The 19,742-nt window shown below is 41.9% G+C and overlaps 1 protein-coding gene across 3 annotated transcripts in view; it reads right to left on the bottom strand.

Annotated features, from left to right (window-relative positions):
- The window catches only part of hyi (hydroxypyruvate isomerase), a 31,333-nt gene extending 17,658 nt beyond the window's left edge, over positions 1-13,675 (bottom strand). For all 3 annotated transcript variants that reach the window (XR_007263109.1, XM_048602317.1, XM_048602319.1), the window contains exons 1-3: positions 13,581-13,675; positions 3,349-3,555; positions 2,586-2,697 (exon numbers count right to left, since the gene is read on the bottom strand). Coding sequence is in view for 2 of the 3 variants with exons in the window: in XM_048602317.1 (XP_048458274.1) it covers positions 2,586-2,697; positions 3,349-3,550 (314 nt within the window). In the remaining variant the exon portion in view is untranslated. The remainder of the gene's footprint in view (positions 1-2,585; positions 2,698-3,348; positions 3,556-13,580) is intronic.
- Between the last annotated feature and the right edge of the window lie 6,067 nt (positions 13,676-19,742).

The raw sequence follows: 19,742 nt of genomic DNA, 5'->3' as shown, positions 1-19,742 counted from the left end.
TAGTGAGCAAAGTGGCTGCCTCTTCCCAATTCATTTGTGTATGCATGGAAAGGCAAGCTTTAAGTCCCAATTTGAATTTCAGATGTATATGCAGATTTCATTATTTTTGTCTTCGGATATTGTCTGGCTTGAGTATGTCTGATTTTTTCCCCCAATATTTGGCTTTAGTTTCACTGCTTCAAGAATTTATTAGTGAAATATACATTTCCTAATTAATCTGTGGTTATAGATCGAAGGTTCAAATAGCATGTTGTGTTGATGTTTCTCACCTGCCCCACTAACTTGACTGTTGTCCAAATCATGGGTGTACACAAGTTTTAAAGGCAAAATGTATTTGTAGTCCATCAAAAGCCCAAGGAGATGAGGTGGCACAGCGGTTAGCATTGCTGCCTCACAGCACCAGGGACCCAGGTTCAATCCCAGCCTTGGCATTGCACATTCTCCTTGAGTCTGTGTGGGTTTGCTCTGGTTCTCTCCTGTGGTCCAAAGATGTACAGGCTAGATGGATTGGCCATGCTAAATTGTCCAGGGATGTGCAGGCTAGGTGGATTAGTCATGGTAAATGCAGAGCTGTGGGGAAATGAAGGCCCATTCTGTGTGGGATGCTGCTTGGAGGGTTGGTGTAGGCCAAATGGCCTCTCTCCTTACTGTAGAGATCTAGGGCTTCTTTTGACACTTACTCTGCACTTGTTTCCAGGTTCTAAATGGAATATAAATTCTCTATCTGAACTCTCACTCCCTGATTTAGTAGTCCAGGTCAGTAGCTAAATAGGAGTATAGAAACAATATGTACAATAGGTACAGTAAATGAGCAAGTTTCACTTAGTTTAGCTTCTACCATTTTGATATGGTACAGCAGTAATGGAGTTGTTGACTAATCATGGCAATTAATCTTTATCAACTGCTCTGCGATGGAACTGGCAAATGGCAAGAAAAACCAGTAGTGATGGAGAGTTTTGGCAGCCAAAAAGCTGAAATTATCCATTCCAGGCAAGCACACTACACTTACCCCATTATCATGTCGCGTATTCTGTCTCCCAATTTTTTATTTGCTGAAATAAATCGCTTTATTTTGCACATGAATGAATAAACACTTTCTGCTTCCATCAAGTCCTTTGGGAGCCCATTCCACAGATTTACCAAACTGTTCATAAGAATATTGTTACCACAGCTGAGTTTTGAATTTAAATCCTCTTCAATCCCAAGCCACGGGTTCTGCCCGCTAAGTTTGCCATGGTTGACATTATCTCATCCCTTTCAAAACCGATGAAGAGCAACATCATATCGACCAGTCCAGAAACTACTCTGACTGGCATCTAGACAAATGCAGTATGTGTAGTTTTATAATTCAGTCCTCCTGCTCTGTCAGGACTCTGTTGGCTGTAGGAGCATAGAGAATCCACTGGATTATTAATTACATGGAATATGTTATTGAGTCTGCACCCTTGGTCCCTCCTCTATTCTCCAGTCTTACTGGCATTCACCTAACAAAGGAGGAGTACTCTGAAGGCTTGTAATTTCAAATAAACCTGTTTGACTATAACCTGGTATAACAAGGTGTAGAGCTGGATGAACACAGCAGGCCAAGCAGCATCATAGGAGCAGGAAGGCTGACGTTTCGGGCCTAGACCCTTCATCAGAAAAACCTGGTGTTGTGAGACTTTTGATTTGCTCCAGTTTTACAGCAAGTCTCTCCCTCTCTTGCTCTATCTTCTATTGCTGTGGCCCTACAGTACACTTCTCCCCCTCTCCCTGACCTCACTCTAGTTTCTCTCCCTGTCTTCTCTGAACAGTTCTACACTCTCCCTGCTCTCGCTTTACCCAAAGTCCTGCTGAGTTAATCGGCTTTAGATGTATCAGTTGCCAAACTGTCGGTTCTAGGTGGGGTGCTGTTGCTTGCAACAGTCTGGACCTCAGCATTTGCACTGTCACACCCTGCAGCACAGCACTGTGTACTTGTCTGCCAATACACACATCTCATGACACTCAATTGAATACAACAATGGCCATTATAATTGGAAACCTCCACTCAATAATCTCCAGCTTCTTAAACATCACTCTATTACACATCTGTCAACTGACAAAAACCCTTAAGCTGATATTCATGCCACACCTCACGTACCACTCCTGGATGACATTTCAAACCACCTCGTGCCTGTCTTCCATTTCATCAGCCCATGTGAAACAACCTTTCTGAACAAGATTTACCAGCAGACACATATTGAATCAAGGATTGGAAACAGGGGAAGTCACTAACAAAGCCTTTGCGGCAAAACTTATTTGTCAAATGGCAGTCTTTGAAATACCACAGTGACAGTGGTCATTCTTCAACAGATTAAGAACAAACTGGGGGGGGGCCCTGCATGGCCAACCGCTATTTCTGGGACCTCCGTACAAATCCCTTTTGCACTTGTGGGGAGATACAATCAATGCTCGCATTACCAAGGAGTGCTCCCTCTACAGACTAAATCATCTCAAAACTTAACCAGTTAGCAGGCTATTGGTTGGCTTAAGGGGTTTGCATTGACTAAATAACTGTAATCAAAATGACCAAAGTCCTAAAATAGCACCTGAATGATACTCACTGTTTGCACCCTACAGTCTTAGCGTACTTCACTGCTGATTCCAATCCTGTTCGGAATTCGGCCTGCTGCATTGGAAGTGCTCCAAGCCCAAGTTCTCCTTTTGCTTTGTTTCCTGGAAAGGAGAAAGACAACACAGAAAAAAAGTCCAGCAGGAGTTCTAGCGAGCCGTGAAGTGGAAGGACAATAGGAATTTCCAGACCCACCCTTCTATCTTCCTGGACATTCATTGCCCAACCAAAGAGTGTAATATCCCAGGTGCAAGCAAAGACAGCGCCTTTGTTCAATGAAAATTGATTCTGATGATCCTTCCAAAACCAACAGACTAATTCGACATATCATTAAAGGTCTTTTCCCCAGATTTGGGGAGTTCAAAACCAGGAGGCATAATTTGAAGGTGAGAGGAGAAAGACTTAAAAGGCATCTGAGGGGCAACTTTTCCACACAGTAGGTGGTTCATATGCGGAAGAAGAAGTGACAGATGCAGGTACAGGAACAACATTTAAAAGACAATTGGACTGGTACATGGATAGGAAAGGTTTAGAGGGATATGGGCCAAATCCAGGCACATGGGACTAGTTTAGCTTGGGTCTGTTTCCATGCTGCATGACTCTATGACTCTAGGGGGTTCACTACCCAAGTATTTATGATTGAATCTAGACTGTACATCGTGGTTGATTATCTCTCCCTCATCATTTACTTCATTCTCATCATTTACTTCTTTAGACATTCAATTTGGATTTGGAATTAATTGATATATATTTACCAGGTGGGGTATTAATCAATACAATCTCCATTCCATTCCTCTTCAAAACTTCCTTTAACTGTGTTGCTTCAGTATCGTACGGCCATGCCACCTCCACTGCTTTGAATCCTGCCCGGGCAGCTGCTTCAACCCGTTGGCATAAGTTATCAAACTCCAGGAAAAGCCAGGAAAGGTTAGCAGCGAAATGCAGAGGATAAGGCATTGGGACTGTAAACCAAATGGAAGAAAAAGTATCAGTGGAAAGCTTTGAAATGTCCAAAGGTGAACTGTCATTCTCTAAAGGTGAGAGCACAGATTGATTGAAATGCCAAAATTGCTCTGTGCATTCTCATTAGCACATAGCTATTACATACAGTGCAGGGCATAACTGCGTTACTACGATTCACTACTGCCACATACAATTTATACTCATCTTTCAGACTCATTCCTTATTGTTTTAAACAAAAAGAAGCAGGTATGATGAAGCTTCATTAGACTGCTATTTTTCAATGGCCTATTAAACACATTTAACAGACACTAAAAACCTTTTCTTTTTGGATGATATTCATTAAACAACAAATATTCTACAACATTTCTGCTAAATATAGATTCATTTGAGAACTTAATTATGGAACTTTATTATCCTTCAATGTAATGTCACAGCGGGTGATCCAAGCAAAGTGTGATCATTTTAAACCACCAACTGTGATTACATCATTTAGTGCACATATTTCAAAGGGCACTAATAATTTAACATTTACCAGGAGAGAAACCTTCTTCTGCATTTATTTGCCCATTACAAAACTTTTGTTCAGTCCTTGGGTTCAGGTTCTTTAGCAATTGCGGTTAACAAATGATGAGAATTTCCAACAGATATTCCTTCAGCATAAAAATATCCAGTTGAAGTTATGTAGATTTATTGTTAAACTGTTATTTATTCATGTGCGGGACATGTGCATTGCTGGCAGCCAGCATTTATTGACCATCCCTAATTGCCCTGGAGAAGGTGCTGGTGAACTGCCTTCTTGAATGACAGAAGTCCTTGGAGCGCAGAGACACCTGGTCCTGTAAGGAGGAGAGTGCCACGATATTGACTCAGTGGCAATGAGGGAACAATGATATAGTTCCAAGTCAGGATTGTGTGTGGCTTGGAGGGGAACCTTCAGGTGGTGGTGTTCCCATGCATCTGTTGCCTTGTCCTTCTGGATGGTAGGGGTTGTGAGTTTGGAAGGTGCTGTCGAAGATGTCTTATCAAGATACTGAAGTACATTTTGTAGACAGTACACGCTGCTGTCACCGTATGTGAGTGCTGGAGGGAGTGAATATTGAAGGTGATGGATGGGGTGCCAATTGTACAGGTAACTTTGTCCCAAATAGTGTCAATCTTAGACAAGTGGAGAGTATTCCATCACACTTCTGACTTGTGCCTTGCAGATGGTGGACAGGCTTCGTGGAGACAGGAGGTCAGTTATGTGCTGCAGAATTCCTAGTCCCTTATCTGATCATGTAGTCACAGCATTTAGATGAGTGGTCCAGTTCAGTTCTTGGTCAATGGTAACCCCTAAGTTATTGATAGTGGACGATGCAGTCTTGCTAATGCCATTGAATATCAAGGGGTGATGATTAGATCTTCTCTCATTGGAGATGGTCATTGTCTGGTACTTGCATGGCATGAATGTTACTAACCACTTATTAGCCCAAGCTTAAATGTTGTTCAGAACCTCTGCATCTGAACATGGACTGTTTCAGTATTTGAGAAGTCACAAATGGTGCTGAACATTGTGCAATTATTGGTGAACATCCCTACTTCTGACTTTATGATGGAGGGAAAGTCATTGATGAAACAGCTGAAGATGGATGGGTCTACGACGATACCCTGAGGAACTAGGGCTCTTGTGGCATAGTGGTAGTGGCCCTATCTCTGAACAGGTTAATTAGAAAATATTAGAAAAAATCCCCGAGAACCTCCTCCAGTGATGACCTGACCATGGTTGTCCTTCAACAATCACAACCATCTTCCTTTGTGCCAGGCATGACTCCAACCAGGAGAATGTTTTCCCCAATTTCCATTGACTCCAGGTTTGTTAGGACTCCTTGATGTCACACTCAAATACAGCCTTAATGTCAGGGAAGTCAGTCTTACCTCACTCCTGGATTTCAGCTCTTTTGTGCATATTTGAATGAGGCTGTAATGAGGTCAGGAGCTGAAAGGCAGAACCTGAACTGAGCACCAGTGTGCAGGTTATTCCTTTGCATGTGCCATTTGATAGCACTGTCGACGATCTCTTCCATCACTTTGCTGTAGTTAGCCGGTTTGAATTCGTCCTGCTTTTTGTGCACAGGACTTACCCGGGCAATTTTCTAAATTGTCAGGGAGTCACCAGTGTTGTAGACTACATTGGAAGAGTTCAGCTAGGGGCGTGACCATTTCTGGTGCACAAGCCTTGAGAATTATTCCCTTTAGCTGTTTCTCAACATCACAAGGAGCGACTTGAATTGGGTGAAGACTGGCATCTGTGAGATTGTGATCCTTGATTAGTCTGTGGGAGAGTCTCCCAATTTATTTTTAAACAGTCCTCAGATGTTAGCAAGAAGGACTTTGCAGGGTGGACTGGGCTGGCTTTGCTATTATCGTGCCTGTTGTTTAGGTCAGCATCAGCTGGTCCATCAGTTGCATTTCTTTCTTTCGAAATTTTTGGTGTTTGATAAATCGGAGAGCCTTGATAGGCCATTTCAGAGGGCAGTTATGTTCCTGTATGTCTGCATTTGGGTCAGACCTGGTAGCAACGGATTTATTTCCTTAAAAGGCATTAGTGACCTAAATGGGTTTTATTTTATTCATTCACAGGATATAGGCATCACTGTCTGCCCATCGCTAGTTGCCCAGAGGGCAGTTAAGAGTCAACCACATTGCTGTGGGTCTGGAGTCACATGTAGGCCAGACCAGGGACTTTTTTTAACAATATGTAACAATGGTTACAGTGTTGCAATTAGCGCCTTTTGGAAAGACAACAAACCTTTTCCAGAAAAGCATCATGCTGCATTGGCAGCTGTGGCATAGGCTCCAGCAGAGCAGGCCCAGCACAGATTGGTTTCTGCAACAGACAAGGCCCATGTCAGGAAATAGGCCCCCATTATTCACGTTAAAAATGGCGGGGTAATGCCTGTTGTAGGCATACGTGAAAGATTTGCCAGATCCATTTAAGTCGGACCCCTTTGAGCCGTCTTTGGACCTCGCTCCCCAAAATGGGCGATCCTTTGGTGCCCATTTGATGCCTACAAGCGCCAGCATCTACCTCAGCAAATTAGCCGCCCACATGTGAGGGAGAAAGTTGTAGCAAATCAACCCGAAGTAACGGTGTGCAGACAGAATTACCAGTTACAATAGCGGAGAGGAAGCATGAGACCAAACACAACATTACGAACCCAGCACTGCCAGAGACAGGGCCTGGAAGATAATGAATTCTACAATCATTAACTTTTATAATTAATTATTAAATTTTATTCCTTCAATGAGGATTAAAATACTAGAGTTCTGAAACTTGGTAGTTGATTTATTATTGATATTTTTGCTCTCCTTATTGCATATAAATTGACTTAAATGAATCAACCCTATACTGGTTTTAAATTAAGTCATTCTAGTAAAAGACCTCAGGGCGAATCATCCTGTTGCATAAAAACGAACCTGCACGGGTTTCCATAACAACAAAACACTTAGGGAAAAGGAACCTGGAGGCCTTGGGAGCTGCAGAGAAATGATGAGAAAACACTAATGACAACTCCTAATGATATTTACAATTAGATTTAAAAGAGCCTAAATTTAGAAAACAGTTATCTGTAACTCACCAATTAAATTTACCAATCAGATTGCAGGGCTCCAGTAATGTACAATTGAGGAGCTGGCGTGTGGGACATGGGAGAAAGGGTGTGTTAAATCAGTGGGTGCTGTATTTGTATGTTTCCCATGAAGGATAGGAAAACTAGAGTCCAGCAGAAAGTCACACTGGACAATAACAATCATTGTCAAAACCTGAACTGTTTAGATTACAATTGTAAGAACAGAGGCAAGGAAGAAAGACTTGCATACATGTCATGCTTTCATAACCAGTGGACATCACCAAGTACTTTAGTCATAGAATCACTACAGTGTGGAAACAGGCCATTTGGCCCATCTTGTCCACACCAACCCTCCGAAAAGCATTGCACCCAGATCCAACTCCCCCCTTCCCTATCCTTGTAACCCTGCATATTCTATGGCTAATCCACTTAGCCTGCACATCCCTGAACACTATGGGTAATTTAGCACGGCCAATCCACCTAATCTGCACATCTTTGGACTGTGGGAGGAAACCGGAGCACTCGGAGGAAACCCACACAGACACGGGGAGAACATGCAAACTCCACACAGTCACCTGAGGGTGGAATTGAACCAGGGCCCTAACCACTAGGGTCCATTCCTCCAAGGAGGCCTGAGCTGATTGGCTGAGTAGCCTATCAGTCAGGGTATACAATGCCCATTGTACCTAATGAAGTCAGTGCACCACCTCACTCTACAGTATCATCGACCAATGATTGCTGACGTTCTGACCAGCAGTGTATATTGGCTGAGTAGGGCACAGGAATTTCCCCCAACCCTTCCTTTCTTTCGTACCTTATGTGGTAACTCACAGGCTGTTCTGATGGCCGTGGGCGGAAGCTGCTGCAGTACAAGATGAGGTAAAGAGCCTCATGGTGTTCAGCCTCACCCTGAAAGGTCGTTCTTGACCTCCTTCCTACAATGGTGTATGTGGCCCTTCCATAGACTGGGCAGTACCGACCTGAAACCCTGATCTCTTCCTGGTGTCTTAGGCTGTCTCATTGCCCATGCCCACACCTGACCTCATCCCTCCCTCCTTCATTCTCCTCTCGATGCTGTTTCAGACAGGCTGATTGATGATAGCTCCTAATCACCACCTTTGTGTCCTGCCTCCTGACACAACCTCTTCCCTCTCAATGGTTTTAGAGTGCGTGTGTGAAAGAGGGATAGAGAAAGAGATAGGGAATGTGTGTGAAAGACAAGAGAGAATGTGTATCTACGTCTGAGACAGAAAGAGTGAGTGTGTGAGAGAGATAGAGAGAGAGAACGTGTGTGTGTGTGCGCGCGTGTGTGTACGTGTGTGTGTGAGAGAGAGACAGAGAGAGAAGGAGGTCTGTGAGTGAGGCAGGGTGTGTGTGTGTGTGGAAGAGAGAGAGTGTGAGAGTGTATGTGCCTGTGTATGAGAGAGATGGATCAGGAGAAAGTTACTGAGACAGACAGAGTGTGTGAGACAGAGAGGAAATGTACATGTCTGTCTGAGACGGAGACAGTGTGTGTGTGAGAGACAGAGAGTGTGTGTGTGTGAGATAGAGAGAGAGAGTGTGTGTGTGAGAGATAGAGAGAGAGAGTGTGTGAGAGAGACCGACAGAGTGTGTGTTTGAGATAGAGAGAGTGTGTGTGTGAGAGAGACGGAGAGTATGCGTGTGAGAGAGATAGAGAGAGTGTGTGTATGAGAGAGAGAGTGTGTGTGTATGAGATAGAGAGAGAAGAGAAATAGAGAATGTTTATGTGTGTGACAGAATGTGTGTTGTGTGCGAGAGAGAAATTGTGTGTCTATGTGTGCACATGTTGGAGAATGAAAAAGACTGAGTATGTGTGAGAGAGAAAGAGAATTCTGAGACTGGGAATGAGCTGGACACACACACACAAATAAACAGAAGCTGCTCAGTACGGGGGAGGATGGGGGTCACAAAAAACATTGCCCCACCCTTCAATATCCACCCACACACTGGGTCGGGAGAGAAAGAACATGCAGGCTGAAAGGCAACCCCCTTCCAATCTCCACTTTCATCACAATTCCATTATGGCCAACTTGGAGTGCGCATCACCTGAAACAAATACAACCTAAAACCATCTCTTTCACTTGGCTGCAGTTCCCCTCCTCTTCCCTGGTGACCAGGCCTTGAGGCCTACTGAATCTGTTTCTTAATCAAAAAGAGGAAAGATTTTGTTAGTTAGCTCTCCTGTTAGCACCCATCACTTATATTTTTAAATGATTGATTATTTCTCAAACTTTGAATTTTCTTTTGTTCAGCAGGTTCTTCATGTTGTCCTCACATCGTAACAAATTTTTTTTCAAGTTGATGCTTAATGTTTTCCACCCACATCTCAGACAGCTGCTGCTGGTTTCCTGCTGAAGGGGGCTTCTGAGGAAGGCTGACTGGACCCGAAACGTTAACTCTACTTTCTCTCTACAAATGTTGCCTGACCTGCTGGGTTTTTGCAGCAACTTCTCATTCTGTTTCTGATTTCCAGCATCTTTGGTATTTTTTTTTTTCAAAAGAAATCTGATTGTTTTTGGAGGGCTGAGAAAAAGGGTTATTTTTGTTCAAAAGAAACAGGAAATATTGGAAATGCTCAGCAAGTCTGGCAGTGTCTATGCAGAGAGAGGGACAGAGGTCTGTGACCCTTCATCAGAACCAATGCAGATTGTGAATCCGATGTGTTGAGTCTGTATTTCTCTCCGGAGATGCTTTCTAGCCTGCTGAGTATTTCCAGCATTTCCTTTTCCTATTTCAGATTTCCACCATTTTGTTTTCCTACTTCATGCTTCATGGTAAAAGCATTTGTAAGATTGGTTAATTTCAATTTAAAATGAGAAAATACTGATCAGTCAATGAAAAAGTTTCATTTTGCTGTTGATAAAGCCAAAGTCTTTTGGATGATGGGATTTGGATATTGTAAGGCCAGTTTCAAAGAGATGATTGTATTCAATGAATGACCAAGTTGCGTGTAATTGCCCAACAAAGCCAAAGTTGTACTGTGTATCATACTGAGGCCTGTGTTTTTGATCGTCTTTATAAATAGAGGAATAGAGCACAAAGGCTTGTAAGTTTTGCTAAGCCTATGTAAAACAATTTGACCCCACAATGACTATGGTTCCCAATTGTGGGCACCTGAAGGGTGAGACCGGAAAGTTAATATAGGGATCTAGGTGGAGACAAAAGACTCTGAAACAGGCAAAACATCTCTCTCTCTCTGACCCAATCTTTAATGTAGGAATCATTCCAAACTGCTTCACAGGATAGTGTCCAATTCAAATTTGACAGCTAACCTGTTAAGGAAATATTAATTCTGATAACCAAAAGCTAAGTCAAAGAGATAGGTTTTAGGAAATATTTTAGTGGAGGAGAGAGCACGGTTGAAGGAGCAGAGATTTGGGGAGGGAATAAAGGAGCTTCGGGCCTAGGGAGCTGAAGACATAGTCACCAGTGTTGAAGCAATAAAACTCAAGAGGTCAGAATCAGTTATCCAGAGATCTCGAAGTGCTCTAATGCTATAGGAGGTTGCAAAGATAGCAGAAAGAAGTTATGAAGATAGTGAAAAAATGGTTATGGAAGGATTGAATGCAGGGATGAAAATATTAAAATGGAGGTATTTCTGAACTGGGCATCAACAAGCACATGTCCTGCCAATGCAGAGATTGACTGGAAGGTACCATGCCACTTGTCGCATTTCAAATAGGGAACTGGGCAATCAGGATTTTCGGAGCTATGGATTTTTTTTATTATGCAGTGATCATCAGTCATTGAAAACTTCAGGCTAAGAAGAAAATTTTGCATTGATGTAGCACATTTCATTGTCACTTGATCCCTCAAAATACTTTACAGTCAATTATATACTTTTGAAGTGTAGCCACTATTGTAATGTAGTTAACGGACAGACACTATATACCAGCAGCAAAACAGATATTACTGGAGAAATTCAGCAGGTCTGGCAGCATCTGTGGAGAGGAAGCAAAGTCAATGTTTCAGGTCTACTTCAGATACCACTACATTCCAGTACTCTCGCATTACCTGTGGCTTTGATTCATATTTAAAGAGAAAGTATGCGAGCGGGAATGAATTTCAACAGATTCTTAAATGTATCTAAGTGGAACTTACTAGGCTGAACTACAGTTGCTGAGCCACTAAGATACATTTGGTTTGTCTCTTTGCAGTTATCTTCCGTGATGAAGCAGCTTAATTACGCAGGAACTGAACTGCATTAGAGATTAATTGATGGAGGTTACAGTACATTACTTGTAAATTCCAGCCCTTAACTAGGGAGAAAGACCACAAGAGTAAGATTAGAAATGCTAGCAGGAACTGAGAGACTTGCTCCTGTGTTTAAAAGGAATGGATATTTTTCAATTGAATTCAGAAATGTGACAGGTGTGTGTTTCATACAGTGCCCCATCTCTCCTGATACTGTAAGTGACTAATTAAGGAAGTTAGTGTATATTGTGTAATACATGGCATATTATTCAGATGAAGCAGTTGCTCTTTAAGACTGCAATGTTTAATTGTCAAGTCAACAGAGACGGAGAACAATCAAATTAATTGTTTGATCAGGGAACTTGATAGATTGGAAGCTTGTCTATTTCAGGTTGCAGTGTATTTCTTGACAACTTTGATGCTGCAAAGTGTAACTTCTGAGCGCATTCGGTGAACCATTCTAAATATCGGAAAATATACAAGGGAGATTTTTGAGCAGCACTGAGTAGTCCTGAATCTTACTAAATTTGATCCTTTTTCCCCAAACTGTAAACCATATAAGACACGGGTTCGTTGAAGGTGTTTTTCCATACGCCATGTATTTTCTACAATAGTTCTGTATTATTCTTGTGTGCCTTAAGTAGCATCTAAAAGGAGATGTTGAAGGAAAGAACTCCAGTGAGGGCTGAGACATCTGGCTGTCAATGTGTGATGTGAAGAAGAGGATAGAGTGTGAGGACCTCAGGGATCTTAGAGAGTTGGAGAGATGGAGAAGATTAGACAATTAGCAAAGGATGAAGCAGCGATAGCCAATTCTCCCTCGCAACATCCTAAGACTGCTACTGAAATTTTTAAATTGTCCGTCTGACAATAACTGTTGGATAGATGAAAATTTCCTTCAGATCAATGTTACAAAATAAACATGATACCTGTATGTCCTTGCTTCCGTCAAATGCTTTCAAGAGTCCGGAGGTAATATATAATGTAAGTTTAGATTTTTACTCCAACATAGAAACGGTGAATAGCAAAGGTCTTTCCCCTAGGGTGGAGGAGTTCAAAATTAGGGGGCATATTTTGAAGGTGAGAAGATAAAGATTTAAGAAGGACCCTAGAGGCAATCTTTTCACTCAGAGGGTGGTTCGTGTATGGAATGAACTGCAAGAGGAAGTGGTAGATGCACGTACAGTTACAACATTTAAAAGATATTTGAATAGGTACATGAATAGGAAAGGTTTAGAGGGATATGGGCCAAACGCAGGCAAGTGAGACAAGTTTAGTTTAGGAAACCTGGTCAGCATGGACGAGTTGGACTGAAGAGTCTGTTCCCAATCTGTATGATTCCATGACTCTATCTGCATCATCTAAAACATTATCATCCAGCCCCATATTCCAGTTCGCAAGTTGTGCTTGTCTGCCTTGAGTTTACTGCTGGTTCCCTGTTCCCTCACTCTACAGCAAAGGTCCTATTAGAGCGGCTGAAGAGTCTACCTATTTTGTAAGTTTCTATGCTCCCTGGAATGCTTGCCCAAACCTGATACGCATCACAACCCTTTGAATGTCACCTGAAAACTAATCTCTTTCGCCACTGATCATGCCTCCAACAATCGTGCTTCAAACCTGCCTAAAAGTGTTTGGAGATCTTGCTTTTATGTTGGGAATACAACTCATAGCTAGTCTGGATTGAATTTTACTGTTCATTGAAATCCCAAATTCAGGGACCAAACCGAATTACAGCAATAGCTTTCACCAGTCACCTGTGAATCCATAATCATGGTGTCACTCACTAATTCCCCTCCAGCCACCTCAGAAACACATCATCTGCAAACAAGTCCCCAAACAGACTTCCATGAGCTATTAGATATTTTCAAAAAGAAGTGTAACAAGTACTGCATAAAATTCTACAAAGAAGATATTCATTTACTGTAAATATCAATTACCATGACCCTAATCCATCAAACCTGCAGATTTGGAAGTTGTAGAACAGGCCTTGGCTTCCAGCAGCCTCAATTTACAAACCACCCGAATTGCAGCACATTGTGAACAGGACAGCTTCTAAATAAAAGCTGTAGGAAATACTGAGGCCTACAAAACATACTGTCAGCATGCAGGATTGTGTTCAACCACAGATAAGTTTTCTTTTAAAAACAAACAAACTACAAAAGAAGAACGCCTTTTGAAGGATAGTTTTATCTGAAAAATACCTTTTAAAAGGGCAATATTAATTCACTCCACCTAAACTGCTGCTCATTCACCTTCCACTGAGTGCACACATTGTCCAATAAAAAAAATCCACTCCATAGCACCACACAGTGGCTTTTATTGAAGTAGGTTAGTCCCTTATGCTGCTCGTGGAATTGGGAATAGAGGCAGAGTGATATGGGAGATAAAAGGTCAGAATCCTATGTAATTTAGTAAATGGAAATTAAAGGAAAGGTCCAATAGGCCTTTTTGTATGTATTTGCCATTTGTGAGTGCTTAATAATAGGCCAACTCACCAGAACTCACCAACTCATACCATTCAAGAGCAAGCAAGTCAAGCCTTGAAATTCCTGACTGTGTATTAGAGGCATACAGGCAAGTTAGTGTACTTCTGGAATTTGCGCTGTTATCTTTGAGGAATGCATATCTGTGTCAGGCTACAATTGAGATCGGACGGTAACAATCTAAGTTGCACAGGGCATGCAGGATGACAGAAAGAGAGAGGTTCAATAGTCATTGACACAAGTAAAGAAATCTGGCCAAAGGTGGAAGTCTCCCTGGACAAGGGTGGTAGGCTGACCATAAAAGGGGGACCGATTGTAGAAGGGACAAAATGTATGCCTGGGGATGTCATCTCTGACAGCCTGAGTGATGTTCCAGCATTGCAGCATGTGAATGTTTGGTCGAATGCCTTTTAAAAATGTCTCCAGGACCTTCGAACTTGAAAGTTACAAGCAGGGGATGACCTCCTCCTGGTCTCATCCACAAGATTCATCAAACCAGAGGTATTTATCAAAATCATTTTTAAAATGTAATATTTTTAAAAAGTTGCCCAATATTGTGGCAAATTTTGCTTTCTGCGATCTGCAAGTAAACTTTGAGTGGAAGTTCAAAAGAAAGGAAAACATTTCTCAAAAACACACAGTTTGTGCCTTTTCCACAGAATGAGTTTAAAGCAGAAACTCTGACCCAAAGTGGCTGTCACTAAAAATAAAGAGTAAAAAAATTAACAAGAAAGAAAGTAAATATGAAATAGTATCCACTTCAGAACTTTGTGAATCCATAATCATGGCATCCCTCGCTGATTCCCCTCCAGCCACCTCAGAAACACAAAATCTGCAAACAAGTCCTCAAAACTTCTAAAACAGACTTCCAAGAGCCATTAGATATTTTCAAATAAAAATGTAACAAGTACTGCATAAAATTCTACACAGAATATATTCATTTACTGTAAATATCAATTGTCATGTCCGTAATCCAGCAAACCTGCAGATTTGCAAGTTGTAAAACAGGCCTTGGCTTCCAGCAGCCTCAATTTACAAACCACTCAAATCACAGCACTTTATGATTCATCAGAACTCAGTATTAGGCAACATGAAAACAGAAACTACAACAAAATGAGACACAATACTGCAAAATGAAAACCAACTCTGCCAGTCTGTAAGAGATACGGTGAACGAAACAAAGGGAAAAGTCAAGGAATGGGATATAACCAAAGTTAGAGAATGTAAGGGGAGAGGTTGGTGATATCCAAAATCAATAGTAGGGACACAAATAGCATAAATAGGCACAAGGATCGTTTGTGGACACAAGTTTTTGGAATTTTTTTTATTTGAAAAATATACTTTATTCATAAATATATCGTTGTAAACATACATAGCCACTGAATCAGCTTGGTTCCCTACAGAAGCATATGAAGAAACAAGCAAACATTGGATAAAAATCAAAAGAACTGCAATGCTATAAATCAGAAATTGCTGGAAAAATTCAGCAGGTCTGGTAGCATCTGTGGAGAGAAATCAGAGTTAACGTTTTGGGTCAATTGACACTTCCTCAGAACTCCTGAGGAAGGTTCTGAGGAAAGGTCACTCAACCTGTAACTTTAACTCTGGTTTCTCTCCACAGGTGCTGCCAGATCTGCTGAGTTTTTCCAGCAATTTCTGTTTTTGAAACAAACATTGGAGCTTGACTCTATCCAACAAACAAATTAAAGGCGTCTCTTACTTGTACAACACAATATTTGCATGCATTTGAGGCACTGGGGTATCTGGTAACTGAACAGATCTCCATTTAACTTCAGCAGAAAGACCTTAGACGATGGTCTTTCCCCATTGCACCTTGTGGCAGCTGTGCTAAGCTTTAGTGCGTCCCTTAGCACATAGTCTTGGACCTTAGAATATGCCAGTCTGCATCAGTCTGTCGAGGTTTACTCCTTGCTCTGGAAGACCAACAGGTTTCAGGCAGACCAAAGAATGTGTTTCACTGGGTTGATGGTCTTCCAGGCACAGTTGATATTTATCTTGGTGTGCATTCCAGAGAACAGACTTTAAAGCACAGAGTTCTTCATCACAGAGCTGCTTGGGACTAAACTTGACGTGTTGGAGGCATTTTGGCAGACGGAAAGATTAGACAGAGGGAGAAAACTGAAATCAAAGCAGTAAGTACTGGAAGACATCCATTAGGTCAGTCTGGAGAAAGAAAAACAGTTAAAAGGTTAACGATCTTTTAGCAGAGGAAGAAAACCCGGGAGTTTCACTGAAAAACGGAGAATAACAGCAGGTAATGAGAGATAAAAGTGAAAATTAACATAACTGAGATTTGAGGAAGTGCCAAGAACCTTGCAGAAGTACAGGTTGAATAGAGATAAATTGATATATGCGAGTGTTGCAGTGCAGACTATCCATTATTTAAATAAATGTTCGAGCAGGCTTATAGGTTTTAATGATCTGTTCTTGTTGCTCTGCTCTTCCGTCTATTGTGTATATCTTAGAGGGTATGACAAGTTGCAAATTTTTAGATTGTACTTTTCTGTTACTCATGACTTATACATCTGGGATATGCTATCAATTCCATTTTCTTCTGAAGACATATCCTTAAAATTTTGGAAACATTCAGCAGGATCTGTGGATTTAAATCAAAGAAACCCAAAGGCAAAATACTACAGCCTAAATATTCACCCTCGCCAATCAGATGGTCACAACACAGAACTAGGCTGACATTAGAAATTTCCAATTGAAGTAACCCGTGACATTTGAGAAAAAGTAATGAAAATTCCAAAACTTAACTATAAAACTGAGATGGAGAAAGAAGACATAGTCATACAAAGAGGGTCTTGTAACCTCAGGATATATGAGCATGCAGTGGAACTGAACAGAGAGCGTAGTGATTGGAATGAGGTCAACCAGGTGGACCTCATAGAATATGAGTTCCCCAATTGGAGCTGTTAACTTGTTCCAATCAGACAGTCCTGGCTGACGGGTATAAACAGGAGTGTCAGGAGTTCTGTTCACTAGGAGCTGGCTCTGAGCTAGCTGTGTCAGTGTCATGTACTATGCACATGTAAATAAAGGGTGACTTAATGACGGATACTGGCCTTTGTGGAGTTATTTCAGTGGCGATGAGAGAAAAACACACCCCTGTAGAGATTCAAAGAACAAAGAACAAGAAAATTGCAGCTCAGGAACAGGCCCTTTGGCCCTCCAAGCCTGCGCCGATCCAGATCCTCTATCTAAACCTGTCCCCTATTTTCCAAGGATCTGTATCCCTCTGCTCCCTGCCCATTCATGTCTATACCTCTCATGATTTTGTAGACCTCAATCAGGTCCCCCCTCAACCTCTGTCTTTCTAATGTAAATAATCCTAATCTACTCAACCTCTCTTCATTGCTAGCGCCCTCCATACCAGGCAACATCCTGGTGAACCTCCTCTACACCTTCTCCAAAGCATCCACATCGTTTTAGTAATGTGGCGACCAGAACTGTACGCAGTATTCCAAATGTGGTCGAACCAAAGTCCTATACAACTGTAACATGACCTGCCAACTCTTATACTCAATACCCTGTCTGATGAATGAAAGCATGCCATATGCCTTCTTGACCACTCTATCGACCTGCATTGCCACCTTCAGGGTACAATGGACCTGAACACCCAGATCTCTCTGTGCATCAATTTTCCCCAGGGCTTTTCCATTTACCGTATAGTTCGCTCTTGACTTGGATCTTCCAAAATGCATCACCTCACATTTGCCTGGATTGAACTCCATCTGCCATTTCTCCACCCAACTCTCCAATCTATCTATATTCTGCTGCATTCTCCAACAGTCCCCTTCACTATCTGCTACTCCACCAATCTCACTCACTCACTTACTCAATTCACTCACAACAGTTGTCTTTGAGTTGGGTAAGAATTCCTGGCATCATGTCGCTGTTTGGGAAACTTGACTCGTTTGATCCTGCTATCGAAGACTGGGCCCAGTATGTGGAAAACAATGAGTAACTCTCCTAATCACTTGTGGACCCACAGCTTTTTTGGTTATTAGAAGCCTAACTTTCCTTGAGGCACCAGATATTGAAACCTTTGAAAGATTTGATGGGTTGGTGGATTTATCTAAGGAATATTATGACCCCAAGCCTCCTGTAATTCTGAGACGCCATCAGTTTTAATTGGCAGTTTGAGAACAAGGGAAATCCGTAATGGGATTTTTGACAAGGTTAAAACGACTGGCAGAGGCTTGTGATTTTGGTTTAACCCCAAGTAAGATGCTGAGAGACAATTTGGTATATAGGATTAATGATGTGACCATGCAAAAGCACCTACTGGCTGAAGCCCAACCGGACTTCAAACAGGCACCACAAATGGCTTTATCATTGGAAAATGTGGCAAGTGGAGCATATGGGTTACAGGCTATTCCAATGGAATGGACACCCTCTCCAGATCGACTGAAGTTGTGGGACACCACTTGAGTGAAGGCAATTGCATAGCCCCACTCAGGACACATCCTGAACAGAGAGACTCCAGGACAGCTAAAGCAAAACCCCAAAACAAAGCCAAGGCTTGGCCAAATGGTTAAAATTTTCTTGATGATCCGGGCAGGCAAGCCATTGTAATTGCTCCTGGTATGTGGACTTGAGACAGCAGAAAGAGTCCCACTAGGCCTGAACTGAGTAAGTGAACTCGTAGGCCAGAACTTGTAGGCCAATATCCATGAAAATGCACACCTTGGAAAGTCCACCTACAGCTGGTTTGGAACAGTTAAATTGCTTAGCAACATCCAAATCAAAACCAATCAAAATAAACATCTGGATGAATGGTAACCCATTTCTGTTGGAGGTTGATACCGGCGCTGCTGTATCAGTGATCACAGAATCAGTCTTACTAAGTTTCGCTTTGGATTCCAACTCTTAAGTTTGCGTAAGACCTTAGCTAGACTGACCACCTATACTGGGGAACCTTTACAGATATTAAGGGTACAACGTCAGTTCCAGTCACTTATGAGAAGCAGCTGGTTCACTTGTTGTAGTAAAAAGCTCAGGCCCATGCTTGATAGAGAGAAATTGGTTGAGAAAGATTCAACTTGATTGGCTCAGCATTTTTCATTAGAAAAAGGCTGCCTGAGTGAAGTCCTAATTAAGTACCCAGAAGCTTTTCTGAAAGGTTTAGGGACTATCAAAGGAGACAGGGCCATCTTACATATTGGCCTAGAAGCAATTTCACAATTCTGCAAGGCCTGCCCAGTACCATTTGCCTTATGTGCAAAAGTAGAGGCAGAAATCAGGAGGCTGGAAAGTGAAAGGATCATCAAACCAGTTTGAGATGCTACAGGAAAAAGAACAGACCTACGTCCCAGGACTTAGAGGGGGAGGGATGTAGTATTTGGAATGAGGTCAGCCAGATGGACCTCATAGAATATGATTTCCCTGATTGAGGCTGTTAGCCTGGTCAAATCAGGGTGTCCTGGTTGACAAATATAAACAGGAGTGTCAGGGGTTCTGTTCACTCTAGGAGCTGGCCCTGAGGTAGCTGGGTTAGTACCATGTACCATGTACCAAAGGGTGACTTGGTGATGGGATACTGGCCTTTGTGGAGTTGCTTCACAGAGAAGCAGGAGAAGTAGCAAACCAACAATCTGAGAAGATTTACCATGTGAAAATGAAATGCTGCTAATCAAAATAACCGAACTAGCAAGTGAGAACATTGATGTAATTGAATTTCATTACACATTCCTGTATTGTAAATTCTAACACCAAAGAAAATGGCTGACATTTATCCTTCTCACAAAGAATTTGCATATGTTACAGTATTAATGCCTGGTACACATCTCGAGCTGGTAACGGATTTTCTTAAAACAAATGTCTGGTAAGGAAGAGGAAGTTTGATTTATGGGG

The sequence above is a fragment of the Rhincodon typus genome, chromosome 10 (genome assembly GCF_021869965.1).
Source record: "Rhincodon typus isolate 14 chromosome 10, sRhiTyp1.1, whole genome shotgun sequence".
Classification (NCBI taxonomy): Eukaryota; Metazoa; Chordata; class Chondrichthyes; order Orectolobiformes; family Rhincodontidae; genus Rhincodon; species Rhincodon typus.
The sequence above is the reverse complement of the archived record's forward strand: the minus strand, read 5'-3'. Positions and strand labels throughout refer to the sequence as shown.